Source organism: Oculina patagonica, chromosome 1, assembly GCF_052425735.1.
Source record: "Oculina patagonica isolate OP01 chromosome 1, crgOcupat, whole genome shotgun sequence".
NCBI lineage: Eukaryota > Metazoa > Cnidaria > Anthozoa > Scleractinia > Oculinidae > Oculina > Oculina patagonica.
In genome coordinates this window covers 15,809,274-15,831,275 of record NC_135758.1, presented here as the reverse complement: position 1 = coordinate 15,831,275, position 22,002 = coordinate 15,809,274, and the positions used below count along the sequence as shown (strand labels likewise).

Sequence of the window (22,002 nt, the reverse complement as noted above, 5' to 3'; positions counted from 1 at the left end):
TCACATTATAAAATTTCACACGTGTGAAATTTGCATGTGAAATACATGTGAAAACATAGTGAAAAACATGTGAAATGTGTGTGAAAAGAACCCATTTTTCACATGTTTTTTCACAGTATTTTTCACATACATACTCCTAGTAGTGACAGGGAGGTCAGATTGTATAAAATGTATTTGTTTCAGGGCATACTAAGTTGAGTTCCAGTTAGTTTAATTTGCTGGGGCTATGCTACCAAGTACAAAGCTTGTGCATGCATAGTGTGCCTGTTTGTGTGTTTGTTTTTTTTCTTCTTCTCTTTTTGGCTCTATACAGATTGTAGATAGATCTAAAGTAATTCTTTAATTTAACTGTGACTGAAACATGTTACTTTATTTGAACACCTGCAGGCCAGCAGCCATAAAGTGCTGGAACGTTATGTAGAGTTCTCTATTGCCAAGTTACCAGGAGAGCATGGTGAGGCTCATGTTATCACAGTCTTGTTTTATTGACATGAAATGTAATTAACCATGATCATAAAAACTTATACTAAGTTGTGTACAGTATTTTAGTACCACTAGTAAGAGCATTTTGATTGGGCAAGCGCCATCTTGGACTCAAACTCAGGGGATGCTTGGGGAGAGATTTAAAAAAAAGGTTCCTAGGGAGTAGAAGTGAGGCTTAATGAAGAGTGGGCGGTGGGGGTGGGGAAGGAAAATACACCTGCCCACAGTCATAATTGCCAGTTTGGGAAACGCCATTCATCCATGATCGGATCACTGATTGGTGCGGTGTGAAGCTTAAAGGTTGATGCCTGCTAATAACTGTAAATCAATATTTTTCTTCCGCTTATGCATGCCGTATTTTGATTCTGCTCTTCAAAAAGCTTTTCGAGTGTTTGTCACATGAATTATGTACAGAGCAAACTAAAGCAACTTACACACTGGTATCAGGAGGGATTCTTCTAGCAATACTACCAACTGGCTTTGGAAAAGCCTGCTATTTAACTTACTAGTTGTGACGGCCAGACTAAACAACACCTCAAGCATATTAAATTATTGTGTGCTTGCTAATAAAGTATTGAGCAAGATCAGTTGGCAGAAGCATCTTGTGGATACCAACTAAAAAGATATGTAGAATGCAAAATATCAGCTTCTTCTAGCCTGCATCAGCGGAAGAATCTCTCAGTTGTTTCTTTCCCTGCTTAAGAAAATCAATACACTACTTGTGATAATTGTGGACAATTTGTACACTGTTGAGCATCAGACCAGACAAAGGCTTGTATTTGCAAAGAGCTGAATAAAATTTTAATGTATTCGATATTCTGTGTTATGTTTGAACTTTGCTGCACACAGTGTGACACTTGTCCAGTAATCAAATACAGAAAATTGACTTTCAACCTAAATTTGACAGACACTAGCTTAAGGTGGCTTAGTACAGTTTTGAGAGGGAAAATACCGGTAAGTCCAACTTTTATCTCTCTTGTACAATTGCCAGAAATGTTTTATCCTTCTCGTATTACTGTTTGTTACATCCTATGATCATCATATGCGACATTTTGGAAATAAAAATTCTAATAAACAGCTAAAATGAACGGCTGAGTGCTTCAGAGGGGACTGGCACTAGTAGTTGAAATGGCGTTTTTCTCAAAATCTACCTGTATGACCCCACCTCAAAATTTCAGAAATTAGAAATTGGCTTTGATAAAACATTCATGCAAAATAATATAAAAATCAGTAAGACAGTTTTTTCGCAAAATGGGAAAAATGTGATATTTTGCTGATTTTAAAAATAGCTCAAAATCTGTTTTACAGATTTTTTTAAAAAATTTGTCTGTGGACGTGGTTCACCCCTTTAAATTAATTGTGAAAGTTTCATAATAGTTTGTACGGTAGGTTTTCAGGAAAATCTGGATCAAAATCTGGCTTTTACGATCTCCGAAGAGAATTGAATTGCACATGCAAGTGCGCGCTAATATGATGCCATGTGTCGCAAGCGATAATAAAAGATGAGAACTCCTCTGTCGGTTGTTTATCTACCTTTTTGGCGTATTGTCTTCCGTATTGTTTTCCGTCTTCTCCGTCTCTGAAAGTATTTTGAAGTTTTCTCTTGTATACAAAATAATTGGTCAAGCGCGTTAAAAGTGCCAGAATTTCTGTTTAGAGTTGCTGGCGCAATTTTAGCCTGCGCGAACAATATTGACGTCAAGCAGAAAATTGTAGTGCGCGCTTGTGAGGCACGTAAAAACTATATTTGGCCACCTTAATATTTTATTATGATTGTTCTTTGGGACAGAGACAACATTCACTTTACTATACTTGATTTAAAATTACAAAAGATCAGGACAAGTTCCCATTTTGGTTTTAAATTGTCACCCCACGCAGTGCAGTACAGGATCAAACAGTAACTCAGAGCCAGAAAAGGGATCAAGTGCAGCTTATTATTAGTTCTCAGCCCCTCTACATTTGCAACTCAAAGGCCAAATGTGCAAACAAAGTTATCCAACGCTTGCCCATAAAAAACACCTGCATTACAGGCTGGTGAAAACTCTTTATGTATTATGCAATGTTGGTTTGTGTTTAGAGTTTTGGCCTCGTCTTATTGTGGATGAACAGAAGCCAGCATGGTTAAAAATAAACTTTGATCGATGGCAAAGCGAAGATGCATCTGACAGTGAGAATGAGGAACAAGAGCAGCAAGCAAAACTAGAGGTGAACATTTTCACCCGTACTTATTAGTATGGACAAAAAGGAAGGCAGGATTTTAAGAGGGTAGAAGGCTTATTTTGGTGAAAGATGCTACAGCAAGGAGCCCAAAAGTGTGACCACTTTTAATTAACTCACATTGTTTTGTGCAGTCATTATCCAATCAGAAGCTGAGGACAGCTTCCAGTTAACTTGTGATTGGATTAAATCTGCACGAAAGAATGTGAATAAATTTAAAGTGGTCACACTTTTGGGCTCCTTGCTGTCAAACAGAGACCATGTGTACACAAGTTGAAAACTTGTGTCTACTTGTGTCTCTGTTTCGCCAGGCCTTTATAGGTATTTGTGCTGTCATAATCGCCAGTGAATGCATGCTTACATGTGGCATACGCCAGTGTAGTTAGGCATTGGCCATTATTTCCGTTTACAGAATAACTATATTTTGAAGGACCAATGACATTCAAAACAGCCACATTGAACTGTTGTTTCTAATTTCAATAAACCTTAACGTATTCACAAATATTTACCTTAATATGTACCTGTCAATAATCATTTCAGAATTTTATGGCTGAAAGCAAAGCAATGGAATTGGATCTAGACAACGAAATACAGAAAACAAAGAGAGAAGGTATTCTTAAATGCATTCTAACAAAAGGTTCTAATACTATGAGTCTTACTCTTAATTAATCTTTAAGATGCCATAATATTCAATAATTACTTTTCACATAACTCTCAAGGATTGAAGTAGGTTTTAAAACTGAGAATATAGACTCAACCATCTCAGAAAAAAATGTCTTGGTTTGAAACAACAGTCTTCAAAAGAACAGGATTACACTTGGTGTTTTAAATTATGAGCAGGCTTTGATAAGAAATTCAGACAATGTAATATCTAATTCTGTCATGAATTAGATTGGGTGGATACTGTTATGTTAGATAATGCGCAGTCAAGTGAAACAAGCACATAGACATGAATATGCAAATTATATGTGAACGGGCTTGTTGTTATCCACGAATGTTCTCAAGCAATTGGTTTAAAAGTTATCACACCTGCCAAGCGTCGAATAACTTTTTCTAAGTAACACTTCCTCTACCATCTTCAAGACGAAATGTGAACTATATTGTGAGTGTAGTGTTTAAACTACACTCATGCGGTAGATTGTTTGTGAGGTGAAAAGTTCTACGGAGATAATGCTAGCTGTAAACAATTGCTTCCTGAAGTGGAACAAGCATGCCAGTTATTTTGAAAGGATCAACTTTCAAATAGCCTGCGTTGCAGCCGGACATGTTACCAAATCCTCGATATACGGCGCAGGCTACTTTCAAAAGATCCTATGTGATTATATTCAAGATTTAAATTCTCGCGTTTCCAGGTATGAATTGCAAAATTTTCTTGTCTTTCGCCGGAAAAGAAACAGCAGTTATTAATACATGTCAAAAAGCGAGTTGGCAAGTAAAATTTCTTTCATTTGTCAAGTACATGAAAGTGAATGTTTCCAAATTTTATATTTAAAGCAACATGACCTTTTCCTGACATCAACAATCCGTCACACAAATTGAGCATTACTCAAGTATTTTCTTCTATGAACGAAACTTTTGTTTGAGAGCAGAATATTTCCTTAGAAGAAAGTTTTTAGACTGTCAAACATTATAACAAGAGTAATGTGTGAATCTTCGCATTGCAAAAAAAATACTTTCACTGCTGATTCCATCTGTTGAAAAAAAATTACCACAGTTTTCTGTTTTTTAACGTGGAAACGGTTGCTTCACTGTGAGCTATTGAATGGTTATATAGGTTTGGCTTCGTCAGTTGTAAGAGCTTAAGGAGGCTCAATGTAGTTTTTTTTAGCCGAAGTGTGGTTGTTTTGAAAATTAAAATTATCTAGGAAGCCAATGTTCGATTTTTGCCAAAATACACCATAATGATGAAGTATGACTAAATTTTAATTTTTTACCCGTCACTTAGTCACCAAGGTTACCATAGCAGCGATTGACGTTTTCTTTTGTTCTCAAACAAGCTTGATTTTCTCGAAATCTAGATTGACTCTTGGTGTTTATTTTTTGATATATTAAAGTTTAGTAGACTGTTTAACTGTTGATGAAATTTTAGAAAAATCTGTAATCTGAGCGTTTTCAAGTAAATCAAGAATGAAATTTTTAGAAAAACCCTGTTTTACTATAAAATAGGCGCTTTTAAATTGTTTCGTATTATTTGGGCGCAGTTACTCTCACTGAAATATAAATACTTACACCATCAAAGACCATTAACTAAAAGCGAAAGAGTTTTTGCTTTAATTTGTAAAAAATATATCGACTGTCGATTGTAGGAAATAAAAAGAAAATACCAAAAACTTCATGCTTGATAATTTACTCTTAAACGCTCTTACAGATTTTCCTAAAATTTTGTGTACAGGTAGTCAATCTACTAAACTTGAACATATTAAAAAATGAATACCAAGAGTCAATCTAGATTTTGAGAAAATCAAGCTTGTTTGAGAACAAAAGAAAACTCCATTGGTTGCTATGGCAACCTTTGTGACTAAGTGATGGGAAAAAAATTAAAATTTGGTCATATTTGATCATTATGGTGTATTCTGGAAAAAATTGACATTGGTTTCCTTAATAATTTTAATTTTCAAAACAACCACCCGTTGGCTAAAAAAACTACATGGAGCCTCCTTATTGCCAACGAGACAGCCGAGCCAAGAGGTGAGGCTGTCGAGGCGGCAGAATCATAGAGCCGTGTGCGTATGAGTGTATAGGCAGAGAAAATCTTAAGTTCTGCGTAAGGGACTTTTTTTTGACCATATTTGGGTGTACAGTACTGCCGGAAACTACTTACCCATTAGCACGCGGTGAAACCTCGTCCTTGCCGCGCGGTTGTGCCGCGAATCCACCGCGGTGCCGCGGAAAGCTCAACCTCGTCTTGGACGAACGTGACCGAACGCCGCGGTAAGCAAGACGCAGTATACCGCGGCGAAGAAACAATAGTTACTGATAGGGATTGTCAAGCCATTGTTTTCGGTTTAATTCCCTCAAGTCGTGAAAGTAATTCATTCAAGTTTCACAATCCTTCGACGGAACTACTTCTCAACTACGGATACAGTACTTACCCCTCAGACCAAAACTTTATCTTGCAAAAAGTGATAAAATGTTCACAACGTCATAGAAACTTCGATAAAACACCTTTTCTTCTACTAACTATGTTCATATTGATAGTTTCAGTGTATTTTGACTGTTTTAATAACCGATTTACGCCAAATAGAACCAGAGATATTATTCCGATAATTGCCATGACGCTAAAATGTTTACAATCGATAATCAGCCAGACAAGCCGCCGGCGCTCGCCAGAGCGAAACTTGAACTTGCAAAAATGTTCACGACTTCATAGAACATAAATTCTACCTACAGAAATCATTTCGCTGTTTATATCATCGAATAAGACCGGACAGAACTAGAGATATCATTATTTTTGCTACTTAACTTGCCGTGACTCTACAAAACCCGGGTACATAACAATAGACATTTCAGCAAACGTGACTCGCCGGCGAGTTCTAAACACAGAATCTGTATCTTGCAAAAAAGTTAACAAATTTCCAAAACGCATTATAAAAACTTTCATAGAACATCGTTTCTCCCTATAGAGATCATTTCACTGTTTAAATTATCGATTTACGCCGAATAAAACCGGAGTTATCATTTTATAACTACGCCGTGACGCCACCGACAATAATATCGACAACAGACAATCAGTTACCAAACAAGTCTCGGAGCGTGCCGATAAATCCAGGCTGAGAAATCTTGTTTTAATACGTGAACGAAACTTCTCGTTAATTTGCTTCGAAGGTAAAGAATAAGGTTAAGAATAACCCGAGGAGAAGCGTTCCTAAGCGGTGTAGCCAGCTCATTCGGGTCAAATTTCAAGAGAAATTTGCATAACTTTTTGACAGCCGACTACATGTCAGCATTCTGAACACACGCTCCAGATCCTGTCCAGAGTTTGTTTACTAAGAGCTGTGAAAAGTAACTGTGTTATAGCGAGAATATCGACGGAAAGTTTCGTAGAGTCCAAACTGAAAGTACTATGGAAAGAAGCCCGAGGAAATCAAGGAAGGCGAACGAATATTTTACGTCGCTCGTCGCTTCCGGCGGGACGTGCCGCCGTGTCGTGTGAAAATTATAGCGAAGAAAAAAAAATTGCTCACACTGAACCACAACAAAACTATTTATTAAAATATTGCTTAAAGACGATGCAACTCATTCACGATAAGCTCCAAGATCAGTCTGCACGCGCAATGGGCAGCATGTCTTCGATCCGACACATGTTATGTACGACATGGACACGAAACATTTGTTTACTAGCGGCGATGCAGCTCTAACATTATTCTAAAAGAGGTTTTGCTCATTTAAACGTTTAAAGAACTCAAAAGTCACGTTCCGACTATTTGCATTTCTGCTTTGAAGCGGTGGTTTCTTTGAATTTGAGAGATGTGTGATATATCATCGGAGCGTGAAAGCGTGAAATCTTGCCCGTTGTTCTTAATGAACTCTAAACAAAAGGTAAATAAGCCTATTCAACTCTACCGCGTCTTACCGATTACCGCGGTATTGCTTACCGCAAAAAACCCCGGTAAAACCGGCGATTTTTCGCGGCACGCCGCGTCTATGCCGAGGCGAGAACGCAGTATCAACCTGCAGTTTGACCGAGGTATAACCGCGGCAAATGGGTGAGTAGTTTCGGGCGGTACTGTAAGTAAACCCCATATTTGGGTTGTATTGTTCTTCCCAACTGGTTCTCAGTCTCTCACTCCTTGCTAGAGAGCAAATGACCAAAATGGCGTCCACGCGGCTCGCTGTTAAAATTTTCAATGTGGTCATTCATCCCTTTACCGATAAATACACCTTTAGGGAATTATAAATCGAAAAAGAAAACCCTACAGAACATTCGACCGCCGAAAAAATGAACATCAAGGTCTTCAAAGCGATGAAATAATCTTTCGACTTTGGAGTACTTTGATTTACGATCGAAGAGAGACATAAAAATCAAAAGCGGACTGTTGACTTCAAACAGAGTTTTCTTGACTTATGAGAATGCTGAAGTCGGGTAAATGCTTCCTTTTAGTGTTGATTGTGTTTATAGTAATTGTTTGACCGATGATTTATTCCAAATCAAATACCGTTTATATTTTATTTGGCACGCATTTTCGCTCCGCGTAGGAATAACATCAATACAAAGCGACGCTCACTAAAATTACTGCATGTCATACACACAGGAAAGTCAAAAGTTTTTTGCTTCTAACGGCAAATGTAATGTTAACTTGAATAAATATTTTGTCTCCAAATAATCCTTGACCGTTCAAGTTTTGTTTTCTGTTCAAATTTTTCAAGTTTTGCGTAACTGAACATGACACTTCGCATGCGAGACTGAAATCTGACCCGTGCATTACTGTCGACTCTGATTACTGAAAATTATTTTTAAAAGAGCATCTTAGCAGTTTTGATTGTGGGATTTGATTTATAAGAAGTTCTTGAAATGCAACTATCCCTTTTGTGGACGGAAACATTTTAACCATCGCGTGTTGTATTTAAAAAACAGTGATTAAACCTTATTTATTGCCTACATTTTGTGAAGAGTGCGCGATCACGAGAATACGCGCGCTGGAAACAACGGCGCCTGCTGCGCAGGCTATCAAGCCTGTGTAATTAATGAACACCAGAGAAATAGCACTTTTTTCGCATATTACCTAAAATACAATTTACCATATCAGTGGTCATTTCAAATATAGTTCTATCAAAAACCATTCAATATCTGTTCTTATGAACAAACATGAGTATTTCGCTCGTTGGCACTTACCGATAGGTACAACTAGTATTAAGTCCACTTTGACTGGTTTGTCAACTATTGTCATTCAACTGCAGAGAAATAGTTATTGATTGTATTGCCCCTCGATATTTATTGTGATTTCTTGTCAGTGTCATTGTTTTGCTTTTGGATTTTCGGACGGTCTGTAGTCAGCATGAGTTTATAAGCGGTCAAATGGCCAGAGGAGGGAAATGAGCGAAAAGTTCGCATATTGTGATTATAACGAAAATTTAACTTAAATCTCTACATTGCGAAATAAATCACCATGAAAATTTTATTGCCATCAACAGTAATGCAATGCCATGAGGAGAATTAACTTATTGTCGTGTTCAAGGGATGGCAATGTTGTGTTGCATTTATTTATGGTCTAAACAATAACCGCTTCGGCTTAATAGAGGTGTAAATCTTAGTTGCTACATGTATTTTAAACACTACACTCTATGATTGGAGCACTCATTTATGACGGAATACTGATCAGCATGTTAAGATACAACTTTTGGCAAAGTTTATAGAAATTCTGTATTGTGGGTTCAGAGCCACCTTAAATTTTTGAAAATTTAAAATGGCTCTGAACCCACAATACAGATTTTTTTAAACTTTGCCAAAAGTTGTATCTTAACATGCTGATCATTATGAATTGAAGTGGCCTCCCCTATAAGCCTTGTGGTTTCTTGGAGGTCTCCTCGCCTTACCATGATTGGTTCTACTGTTATAAATTATTACTGTTATATGGCTAATAAAATGATGATGATGATGGTGAGGATGATGATGATGTATGTGGGGAAATGGAGCCAGGTTCGAGGGCTGTATTTATCAAGTGATAGATGTGGTGTGTTTTGTCCTCATAAGAGTCTGGGCATGAATGGGGCCTTGCCTACATACTGTGAGTTATGATGCTGCTTTTGGGTAATGAAGTTAAAATTTGGCAAATGTACTGGTAGTTATTTTTCTTAGTGTACCAAAAATTGTGGGTTGGGTTAAGGGTTGTCTTGTAGGTGCCATGATCACAGAAAAGCAGTTTTCTATAGCTGTAGTAAGAACCTACAAGTATCTCTATCCCCTCTAGATGGATGTACATATAAGAATTGCCATCTTACATTATGTATTTGCCAGTACCCATTTATAAGCCTGGTTGGAGAGTTGCACTTGAGAAAAAATGAAAAATCGCTAAAAAAGTGTCTTGCCTAACTGGAGAACTGAAGGTGGTAACCCTCACAAGAGCTACAACCCAGACCACTCAATCCAAAGTCCAGTGTGCCCGGTCCTCCCTCCACAAACACTGTGTAATTTAACCTATTTCATATCAGTTTTCAGATTTATTCGAACATTTTACTTGGTTGTGTACAATCTTATGCAAGGAGCATTGTTTCTCTACATCACATCTGTTCTTTTGTCAAAAGTAATTTTTCAAGGAACAGGTACAGTTGAGTTCTAGCTAATAACATCTGTTGCTACTAAGAACAATCGTGTACATTACTTTGTTTATGCAACTCAGCAACAATTAAGTGGGCTAGAAGGCTGTTACAGTACAATGGGAAATGTTCACCTGGCCTGTATAGGTTCCTGAACTCAAGTGAACAACCTGTTTGATTATGAACTTTTTATAAGTGACAACCATACTCGGCTTTACCTTGGTGTGAGAACCTGTGAACATTTGTTTTGGGGCTACATGTATTCGGTTTTCCTGCTCAACATTTTTATATTGTTGCAAGGTTTTTTGTTGTCTTGATCATTCTTTGTTTTCTGCCACTGGCGAGTTTCACAGGTTCTTAGACCAAGGATTAACCCATCTTCTGCGAGTTTCATGGCCATGTAAAAGGAAAAGTTCAATTTTTCACCAGTTATACAAAAAAATTTATACAACCAAACCACATCATGATAGGCTGCTGCTGTCACGTTTTCTTTGCCTACTGTTATATTTAAAGAATGCCTAGAAAGTTGTGCCCAGATAGTTTAATTACAATGATGAACAGAGATGTAAACATTCAGTGGTTTTTGTGGCTTTGCCTAAAATAATATTAACACAGTTGTAAGGTGTAACAGAGACGTATAGTTACAGTCAATTTCACATTACTTTACCGTGCCGTGTTTCGAAGTTCGTTGGGAAATTGGGAACTACATTACGACATAGCCAATTACCGGTAAGTTGCGAGTTTGACAATCAACTTGCGAACTTCGGAACAAACTTCCCAACTTTGGCGCGACTGAACTTCCCAAGTTTGCAAGTTGAGGAGGAACAAGACACGTTGCTCAAAGGTCATGAGGTGGCCAGTCATGATTACGTCTGAACTCGTTAACAAGTTGGTGGCGGGAATATTCCAGCGATTCTAACGGCTAGAGTTGCAAATATTTGTTTAAACAAGCGCGCCGTCAATAAAAAAATGTTGTTATCAGCGTTCAGACCCATGTACAGCAAGTATGAGGATTACACGTACCGTCTGTTGCATCGTGTGCTGAAAGAAAACATGTTCAAATTGGGCATCAAACATTGCATGATTCGCAATCAAGCTTTCAAGTTTGAAGACAACGTTTCGTGCGAACGGTCATCGGAAGTTGAACCAAAGTATTTATGATTGAACTGGTGATAACTTAAACTATATTTTACAAGGATTCTGTGCCGAACCTCTTTAATGGCTTTAAAACAGCAACTCTTTGAAAAACACTTCTGTAGAGCGGATAATTGCTTCGCTAAATTATCGGAAGAAAACAAATACCATAAAAATAAAAGGTTCAATAACTTGAATGTTGAGCGAGCCGCAAACATGTCGCAAACATGTCTGGCTCTAAATTCCGCTTGGTACAAAATTAATCTCCTGTGGAGGTCCTTGAACCGTCCAGTTTCATTCGTTTACAAACGCAGAAGACTTGTCATTGAAGTTAAAGCCTCACAAAACTTTTAAAAAATTAATGTATTTGCCGTATAAAAAACTAAAATTTGACCAAATTTCTGTTGGCATAAAATTTATTTATCGGCAGATCGCTCATGCAAAATGTTGTCAGACACTTCAATTTCAAACAAAATATTTTGTAACTCTAGTCGCTAGAACCGCTGGAACATTCTCAGCGCCACCTTGTTTTCTTGGCTTGAATTTCAGACATCACCATGACTTTTGAGCAACATGTCTTGTTTCTCCTCAACTTGCAAACTTGGGAAGTTCAGTCGAGCCAAAGTTGGGAAGTTCACAATTTGATTGTCTAACTCGCAACATAATTGGCTACTTCATAATGTAGATCCCAATTTCCCAACGAACTTCGCAACGCGGCACGGTAAAGTAATGTGAAATTGACTGGTTACACCACTTTTAAGAAATACACAAGTTTTGTTGTTCTAGTGGTTTGATCCCTGTGTTGTGAGAGCCTATAGATTTTGCCTGCTTTGACTTGAATACCCTAATATGTTGAGGGTGTCCAGTACAGGATGCAGTGCCCATTTAAATTGGGATCACAATATTAGTTGTTTTTGTGATTATGCAGTTCTCAGTCAAATTTAGAGATTTTGTTGATCTTCAGGTGCCTTCCCAGAGGCCTATGACACAGTCAGTGATGTTTTAGCTTCTTGTCAGTTGGCATCTTTCTTGGAAGTAATTAATCCTGTTATTGGCATTGTAAGAACAGGTGCAGTGGCTCCATTCATGCAAGTAAGTCATTTGCTGCTTGATTACGTCACAATGTCTCTGATAACAGAGAGTTGGGAAAATCTGGCACAGGTAAACCCTCCAAGTTGCAACCATTCTAGTCACCATGGTGACAAGAATTTTTTAACTTGATTGACACTACTCCGATCTGGTTAGTTTTAAAATTCTTTTTATTTCATGAACACGTACCTTTACATGTCCAGCTATCCAACAAGGATTTTTCCAGTCAATAGCCAATTTTGACTGGACATTGTCTGTTGACTGGCTGTGATTTCAAGCCTTGTTTTCTTCAGAAAATTTTGGCGGTTAAACTTTGTTTCATTTTTGCTTTTTAGTGCACAGATTTACATAAAAATAATACATTTTGGCAACTGAAATTTTGTATTGGTGACTTCACATAATAAATACAGTTGACTCCCGATTACTCGAACCTTCAAGGGAAATTGAAAATGGTTCGAGTTATCGGGAGTTCGAGTTATCGGGAATCGAAAACAAATTACCGGAAATAAGGAAAAAAGGGTGTTTACTGATTTTCTTTTCAAAGAACATATAGACCAGTGTAAATTTTAAATAAACAAATTTATTTAGAGTATAGGTAAGCCAAAAGAGAAAAGAAGAACATATTTCTAAATCATTGTCAGGTATACAGCAGAACGTAACGTAAAACAAAGCAAATTTAATTGCTGCGAACTTTGTTTCAAAGAGAACAACGCTAATTCTGTATGCTACTGCTACGGAGTTTATTCGATTTACTTTTCGAGAAAAAGTCAGTTAATTCGCCCTGGCGATAATCCTTAAAAGTTTTCTAAGGTGGGATTTGGAACAATCGGTATCAACCTCCACACCCGGGCCTCCACAAACGAAGTGAACGTCTGTAGCACGTCAATGGCGTGGCACAGTTCGTGTTTTGAGGGGCGTTCTAACTCGTGTACGTTTTTATTTCAAAATAATTTCAACGTTTTGGTCTACAGCACACTGTTTGTTTTGACTTGTCTTGTATTGATAGACATGGTTCGAGTTATCGAGGGTAAAATTGTATAGAAAATGACCTGAAGGGAAACGAAAGTTAGTTCGAGTTAGCGGGAGATTCGAGTTATCGAGGGTTCGAGTTACCGAGGGTAAAATTACAGTAAATGTATAACGGAAATCCAGGGGAAATCGATTTTGGTTCGAGTTAGCGCGAGGTTCGAGTTAGCGAGGGTTCGAGTTATCGGGAGTCGACTGTAGATGCCAAATGGCCACTTGGAGGGTTAGCACAAGTAACCAGTGTGGTCGTCATGAACATACACTACAGAAGATTTGATTTACAAACAAACATAAACAAGACAATTCAATTATGAAATGAAAAATAGTAAACGAGCCCTTACTCTCAATCACCCCGGTTATAGTTAAGTTATGGGAACGAGGCGACTCCTACGGTACCGCTCACGCAAGCCCCAAGCTAAGAACAGCCAACCTCGTTCCGAGGCTCTCTTTCTCTTTGCCTTCTTTGTTAAGTGGGTGATTTCTCGGTACATTTTCTTAAACTTGAAAGAAAACAAGAGTCTTCCTCCCAAAACTCAGAAAGCGTGTAAGCATTTACAATAATATAATTACGGCAAGACACCAGTAAAACATAGCAAAATATGTCACCAAAACGAAACTAAAGGGAACAGCAACAAAAAGCAAGCAAATGGACATTTCTAACTGAGTGCTGGGGCCCGCCATGCGGGGTTTTCCCCCTACCAAACGCAATATCAGCTACCAAAATATTAAAGCCCGAAAAATACCGCAAACTCGAGATCAAAACCGAGGTGAGCTCCCCGGAGTCAACCAGGACCACGAAAATAGTATATAAACGCAGTCTCAAAGATAACATATAACTACTTGGAAGGGGAAAAACCAACCACACGGCGAGCCCCGAAATACCCCGTCTAGGACAGAGTGTAAGGTTTTAGATAACCCCTTTCGGGACAAGCCGACGCGGCGGTTAATCTCGCCTCCAGTTACAACGATAATAAGTGATCTTTTTATATTTTTCCATTTCATTTTTCCTCTTTTTTAGTTCTCTTTTCTTGTTTTTTTTTCTTGTTTCTCATTTCTCTCTCATCTTGCAACTTGAGTCTTCTTTCTCTTATCTTTTTGTTAATCTGTTCATTTCTTTTCTACTTTTTTTTTCTCATTTCTTTTTCTTACTTCTTCTTTCTCTTATTTTTATCTCTTCATCTCTTTTCTTTTTTCTTTTTTTTCCTTTTCCTCTTTTCTTTTTCTTACTTCTTCTTTCTCGTATATTTTTATCTCTTCATCTCTTTTTTTTTCTTCTCTCCTTTTCTTTTTCTGACTTCATCTTTTCCTCATTTTTTTTTTCAACTTCTTCTTTTCCATCTCTTAATTTCCATTTTTTTTTTGTACATTTCTCCCATGTTTAAGCTTCTCCTCTTTCCTCCTCTTCCCGTTTTACGCTTTTTATTTTGTCTGTTCCCTAAATAATGTAATTAAACAATAACACAAGAAAAGACAAACAATACCGACAGCTAATGAAGGGACAATAGGAAAGTAGAACAAAAGGTGAGATCGCAACGCAACCAAAAAGGTGTGACAAAGTAGTCGAAGAGGTAAACAACAAGCAATGAAATATAAAATACGAGAAACCACGCCAGAAATAAACTAAATACTGAAATACCATGCAAAAATACCGATAAATAAAAAAATGCAGAACAAATACCAAAGAAAACACTAAGGGGGGATGAATGAAAACACGTGGCGTGAGACAAAGCGACGAAAACTAAAGACCATGAAACGAAATATAGGGACAAAAACCGAGTAATGAACAAAACCTTAAAAACAAACAAGCAGACAATAAAACCAGATTGGATAAGTAAAACCCAACTAAAAATACAGAAAACAGGTAAAGGGAAGAAACGAAAAAGCGAGGGAAGGGCCGCGAATGAGACAAATACACCATAACTCGGGACGTGAAGGTAGCTTACAAACACCGCAAACAACACAATACAAAATAAGTAGAATAGGCTAAAACCGTATAACAAACTAAACCTGGTTGAGGAACGGAAGACTAACATGCGAGCGAAGACCCAGATAACAGAACTCGGACTCTTCTCTGTAGGAATTGCTAGAGCGTTAGCAGGTGGTGTATTTGCAGTTGGCACGCTTGAAATAGAGAAGCAGCGGCGAAGTGAGGATAAACATGTAGAACGTATAAACGAGTCAGACGAGTAGCCAAAACTCCAGGATAAGAGCACCAGGACTTGTGTAATGGGCAGACAGAGGGCGCAGCGATGACGCTAGAGTAAACGAGGAGCCGATGCAAAAGTACGCCAGCACTTCACGAAAAGACAGAATACACGTGTACTGAGAAGCTATATATATACCTGTACATAGTCAGCGGCATGGCTTGCAGTTGCCAAAGTAACTGGGCACGTGGAATGGGAAATTAGGGTGTTTGTTCGCGCGGGCCCCGGTGAGAATATATAAATAATCGAAAACTTCACTGTCTACGTTTTTTGGAATATAAATGTATGCATGTACTGGCTGGTGCTCTCAACAGGCACCCACATGGCAAACACATAAAACAGTATTGGAGATATTATTATCATTTTTAAGCGATGACTACTGCTTAATGCTGGGGAACGAAATTCCTTTGGACCTTTTTACCCCAACCGACGAGCACTAGAGACATAGATGGGAACTAAGTACAGAAATAAATTACATGTGAACAGAGGTCATGTTTAGCACAAGAAGTCACTGCGAAGAACACCAAGCAAAATACTCCTGGGAAGTTAGAAAGAACTATTACAAGGATATAACGATATAAACGAAAGAGACAAAATTAATTACATTTGACAAGTTCTGTGATATTCAGTAAACAGAAATTTCTGCAATTGGCCTGCATAAACAACTATGAGACCGCGTTTGACCTTGGTTGCTAAGAGAAGTATTGTGTATCATATATCAGGCTTGTACCGATGTCACGCTACAAGCTACAATAACTGTTATTTTTCTTTACGCCAATAAAAAGTTTATAAAAAGATGTGTCCACTTTGGCAGGAATTTTTCTTCCCTGCCCATTCTTATAAGCAATTCCTGTGCAATTTTTCTTTTAGATATTGGAAGAAGGTGAAAAGAAGTAACTCTTTTTGTATCTCTTGGAGCTCTGTTTGAGAAAAAAGGAGCTGCACAAAAAGGCATTTTGACAAACAAAAGCCACTACAAAGAAACAAGGAGTTTCAAGTATTTAAATTTTCTCGCGGGAAGTTTGGAGAGCATGAAAAAAGCGTAAGAGTTGCCCCCCAAAAACAAGTTATTCAATCTCAAGGCAATAGCCGAGTGCAACACTAGCTTCTTGTGTGCTCTCCAACTGAAACTTTCCAAGTGCATCCATAACTTGATATACGCACAGGTAAAAGCATGAACCAATTCTTTTAAAACATATAGACTAAAAAATTGTTTAAAACAGCAAATTTGTCGAGTTTTGAAACACAAGAAATACAGCAATCAGCCTTCCCTAAAACCACAAAAATGTTATAGTTAACTCAACTATGCAAAACAAAAGGATTGATGCAAACGTTTTAAGTGAAGATACTTGTAGATGTACAAAAAGAGCGACTTAATGAAGAAGAAAAGCAGCAAATAATTTAAGCTTACGGGATAATTGGAAAACTGACACCTAAACTTTATTCAGTGTACGACATAAAGTTAGGCTCCACACTTCAGTAAAGTTTGTTCCTTTTGGTCTTGTCCTTTTTACGTCAAGTCAAAACTTGTTAGACTCAACACTTTGAGCTCAATTTCACTTCAGTTTCGGCATAATATAGTAGTCTTCATGACAGCCGTGGAGCTGTAAACAAGTACAATGTTAAAGCTTGCTTTGTTCAACTTGCACAAGGCAAATTATTTCCAGAAAATATATTGCTTTGGATCTTGCCGTAAAACTTGACTGTTTTCACAATAAAGACGTCTTTGGAGGAGACCTTTGTTCAAGAAAATCTTCAAAAGAAAACTCTCTTGTTCACTCTCCTCGCGGGTTCATCCAACTCAAGAAGTGAACGCCGTGCTACAAATTTTCGCACTATCACTTTGTTTACGTCAAAATGAAATGTTCAAGAATTTAAAAATAAAACAACTTTCCATTTGCCCTTATTGGATACAAGAGGTTAAAGCCAACTTGGAATAAACGATAGGAACTTGCAGCTATAAAACTTGACAGCTAAAATGCAAATGCACACGTCATCTTATGTACACACGGGTGTGCGTAGATAGAGAAATACACCATGGTTACTCAATAGGAACCGTGTTTAAATAAAGTTTTGTCTGCATCTATATCTATGTCTAGTAGCTGCCTAGAAAGCCCAGGAAAACATCTGAAAATTCACTGGCATTGTTTTAGCCTTCTTTGATACTTGTGTCACTTCATCAAAGTTTTTTTTGTGCTCTTGTACATGAAAACCAATTTTTTCTTATTGAAAATCATCGATTGTGAAATTTTGCTGAGGAAGGAAGTAGACAAAACAACTCATCTATCAAGGGCAATTTTTTCAAGGCACACAGTTACATGTAAACCTAAAAATTGACGGAAAACAAATGATCCTGGCCTACACAGTTTTTATTAGATGTGTGTGTGTGTGAAACTCTAAATGTTAATAGCTTTGCCTTAATTACACTGAAATAATAATCCTAATAATTGCCAATTTTCTTAAACGTTTTATGGAACCTTTGTTTTTAAGTGGTCTGAATATACAAGATTGTCATTTGGGGAACACTTCATGCAGTGGTTTCCTATTAAGAACTGATTTGTTGTTTTAGGTTTTTGGAAGAAACTTGCTGCTCTTTTTGGTGGTGGTTGCAAATAAAGAGCTTCATAAAGAAGCAGCTGTATTTGGCCTCTTTCTTGTCTGGTCTCTCATTGAAGTTGTAAGGTAAGTTAATGAACAGGAAATACAAGGTATTTTTTAATGGGTAACTTATTAAAACAAAGTATTTTGCAACCTGTGTCTTTTGAGATGTACATGCAAACTTTAACTTTCATATAGGTAAGAGTTAACTCTCATCAGCTTTCATCCTCATTTGACCGTGGGTTTATGATTTATCCTAGAAATTGCCAATATAAAGGTCCCAGTGAGTCCCCTTCTTTAATTTTAAGGATGTCTTTTCCGAGAAATGGGGGCCCTGAAAAGAGTATTGCATTCCTTGTAAGATTGCTGTGTAACTCTAAGATTCCTTTGTAAGTTTGGTATTTATTTACGGTATTTATTATCCCAAGATCATACACTATTATAATCACAATATTCCATTAATCACTGTTGTCACAGTTTTGCGCAGGAAGTCTTGGAAGCCTTTCTAGGCTTATCGAAGAGACCCCCTTTACAATGTACTAACAGTTAATACCAACTCAGGCGATGTATAATCTACGTTGATTAATTAATGTTATGTAATAGGGCAAGAAACAAGCTACTGTTTAATTCTACTAATAAAATCAAACAGACGAGAGAAAGAAGAAAATTTAAAAATAATTTTCTATATCTATATTATTAATTTTGATTTTTACGGATAAATTTTTTTTATCTTATGCTTAAAAGTTGATTAACTCTGGATTTTTTTAAGATCACTTTGCAAGTTATTATATACCTTATTCTCACTTAATTTTGCGAGTACTAAATTTCGCGATTTTCACGATTTTTTTCAAAATTGTGAAATTTAATACTCACAAAATATAGGACACGCGAAGTTTAAAATCGCAAAATTTAATATCGTACTGATAATATCAAAAAATAATGAAACTCGATGTGTTTTATCATCGTTATTCTAACATGTCTGAGCTTCATGTTTAGGGGATTTTTGTTTAATTTGTCCATTAGTTATTTCCCACTCTATCTGTCGTACTGTTCAAACTGTTCTCTGCCGCCAAGTTTCTCAAAATCTCGCTTTTGCAGTCGTAGATGAACCTATTAGGGATTTAGACTGTTGAATACCTTATGTTTTGTCATGTGTATATTGTTTTGTTTGCTGTTTTTACGATGACTTTCATATTAATTATTGTGTTACAGTTTCGAGGTCAAAGCTTCATATTGAAGAATAGATAAAAAAATCCTGAAATTTAATACACTCCAACTGTACCTTCCTCTCAAAATCGCAAAATTAAGTACTCGCGAAATATGGCTCTTGATTTTTCGCGAAATTAAGTACTTGCAAAATTTAGTGAGAATAAGGTATATCTACTCCCTTGAAACTTGCATACTCGATTTTCTAAGATTTGTTTTGATTAGAGGCTTATGTAATTTCTTGGTTCATCGTGTATTATAATCATGTACTTCCTTATTAGTCCTGAAAATGTTTTTCAGAGAAGTAGGTAATTGATTGTTTGTGAATTGATATGTTATTATGGCAATGGTGTAATAATCAATTTGATATAGTTGACTCCCAATAACTCGAACCTTCAAGGGAAACTGAAAATGGTTCAAGTTATCGGGAGTTGCAAACAAATTACCTGAAATAGGAAAAAAGGGTGTTAACTGATTTTCTATTCATAGAACAGTGTAGACCAGTGTACTTAAATAAACAAATTTAATAAGAGTTTTGATAAGCCGAAAGAGAAAGGAACAACAGTTTTAAATCACTGTCAGGCATAAGCTTACATCAGAACGTAACGTAAAACAAAGCAAATTTAATAGCTGCGAACTTTGCAGGTTTCAAAGAGAACAACGCTAATGCTATAGGCTACTGCTACAGAGTTTATGCGATTTACTTTTCGAGAACTGAATAGTCAGTTAATTCGCCCTGTACAGGAGGCAGCGTGGCCGAGTGGACTTAGAGCGCCGGACTTGAAATCTGGAGGTCCCGGTTTCAAGTCCCGTTCTGACCACTATCTGGATTTGTTCTCGGTCGTCCCGAGTTCAAATCCCCGGTCATGCTTGTAAATAGCCAACTGGTCTGCCTCCTGCCAGTTGGGATTTTTAACCATGTTATGTTTATTTAATATATTATATTTGTTTAGTATTTGTTTCATATACACGGCCCCACAAGCTTCCAGCTTTAAACACAAACCGTGTATAAATAAAGTTGCTTTACCTTTACCTTTACCTTTTGTATTGGTAGGTTTATCAAAATAATGGCAAATGATGTTGGGCAAGTGAAATAAAGCCGAGTCACATAATCATTCTTACAATGAGATTCTAGCCTTTGTGACATCCGCGAAGCCTGATCGCAGGTTATTGTGACATAACTCTAGCCTGTGTGAAAAGAGTAAACAATCTCGGATTTTAGAATCCCTTTCGATTGAATTGAAATTGCAAACACAAGAGTCAAGTATAAAATCAACAAGAAATGGCAAACTGTGCAAAACACTAGTAACAAAGCAGAAGGCAAAGCATACTTGGGTCGTTAGAAAGGATTGATTTAAGAAAAAACTGAAAGAGAGGCAGTACATTTTATAATTTAAAAAAAAGATTTTAGAAAGGGAAATGCCTTTTATTCTTTACAGTAATAACAACAGCAAGACAGCCAGTTATACCCTGAGGATAGACCTTGCTGCCACAAGTATTTTGTGCTACGTTTGTTGAGCAAATGACTTGACGAAAAATAGAGTTGACCAAAGACTTGTAGGAATAACAAAGTGACATGACCCACTGAGCCCAAAAGGCTTTTGATTTCATTGTAATTGCCATTATATAATATGTGCATGTAGGAAAAAAGTATTACTTACAAGCTACTCAATAAAGTGCAGAATATGAACACAAAAAAAAAAAAAGAATTGCAATTTAGACAGTAACAGGCTATGAATTTTGAATTGTAGAGCGGTCATTATAACAATTCGTCAGTTGTGTTCAAATACTTAGTTTCAGAGAATAAGTACCTATCCTTGGGCACAATCTTGTGTGCATCATATGACAGGTGAACATAAATTTTATGTGGCAGTTTTTTCTAAGTGCCGACATCCTGCAAAGCTACAGCGTAGAAGGCTGTAATGTGAAGCTGTGGACACAACTGTGTCCATGTCAGTTGAAGTTCACTGATGTTAAAAATTTGAATTTTAACTGGTGTAATAATGTACTTCTCAACATTGTTTTAGGTACCCATTTTACGCCTCTCAGGTTGTTGGATATAGAATTGAACCACTGATATGGCTTCGTTACACAATGTGGATTCCTCTGTACCCCTTGGGTATCCTCTTTGAAGGTAGATGTAATAGTCATGAATAATGTGGGTGCTTTCAGAATGGCTAGGAAGGTTAAAATATATTATTGAAATGTGGTTCTTCTTCCCATTAAGGCAGCAGGTGGACGCCTTAAATAATGTAATAATTCATTTTTGAAATGACTCATTCAGTGTTTAAAGGTTACCCTAATGTTAAGTGGATTAGTGTCTGGCTTTATGCAACAGGCACATGGGAATTTGGCTGAGATTTGCATTCCAGCTTATTAAAATAAGCTGGAACTAGTCAACTGTAAAATGTCACACTCGGTGTCTTATCATTTTACTTGCCAGTTACTTTTTGAACTCTCCCATAATACCAAGAGAGGCAAAACATTTTTTTGTGTTGTTCAGACTCAAAAATGCTACTGCCACCAGAGAAACTAGGAAACATAGTCATTGACTGAGTTTTTATTTTCATGCAAATGAGGGATGTTCAAATTTACACGTGCCTGGCGTGAAGCCAGAGATCAAGAAATAAATATTTTTGTATCCATTCGCATATATAATTCTACAATGAAAACTAGAGTTAAGAAATATATTCCTTTATTTACATATTGAAGGGATTGACTGTAAAACATTTATGCCTTTATGCCCAGGCATGTCCGAAGCACAGTTCCAGATATGGACCTTAACATCCTC

At 37.1% G+C, this 22,002-nt stretch overlaps 1 protein-coding gene across 2 annotated transcripts in view; it reads left to right on the top strand.

Moving 5' to 3' along the window:
• The window catches only part of LOC144658692 (very-long-chain (3R)-3-hydroxyacyl-CoA dehydratase-like), a 40,463-nt gene that overhangs the window by 7,575 nt on the left and 10,886 nt on the right, over nt 1-22,002 (top strand). Inside the window, exons 4-10 of one of the 2 annotated variants that reach the window (XR_013571762.1) lie at nt 388-454; nt 2,561-2,688; nt 3,241-3,310; nt 9,850-9,960; nt 12,053-12,180; nt 17,977-18,089; nt 21,239-21,330. Coding sequence is in view for 1 of the 2 variants with exons in the window: in XM_078519166.1 (XP_078375292.1) it covers nt 388-454; nt 2,561-2,688; nt 3,241-3,310; nt 9,850-9,960; nt 12,053-12,180; nt 17,977-18,089; nt 21,239-21,345 (724 nt within the window). In the remaining variant the exon portion in view is untranslated. Of the gene's footprint in view, nt 1-387; nt 455-2,560; nt 2,689-3,240; nt 3,311-9,849; nt 9,961-12,052; nt 12,181-17,976; nt 18,090-21,238; nt 21,346-22,002 lie in introns of both variants that reach the window. The other variant, XM_078519166.1, reaches the window with a different exon arrangement.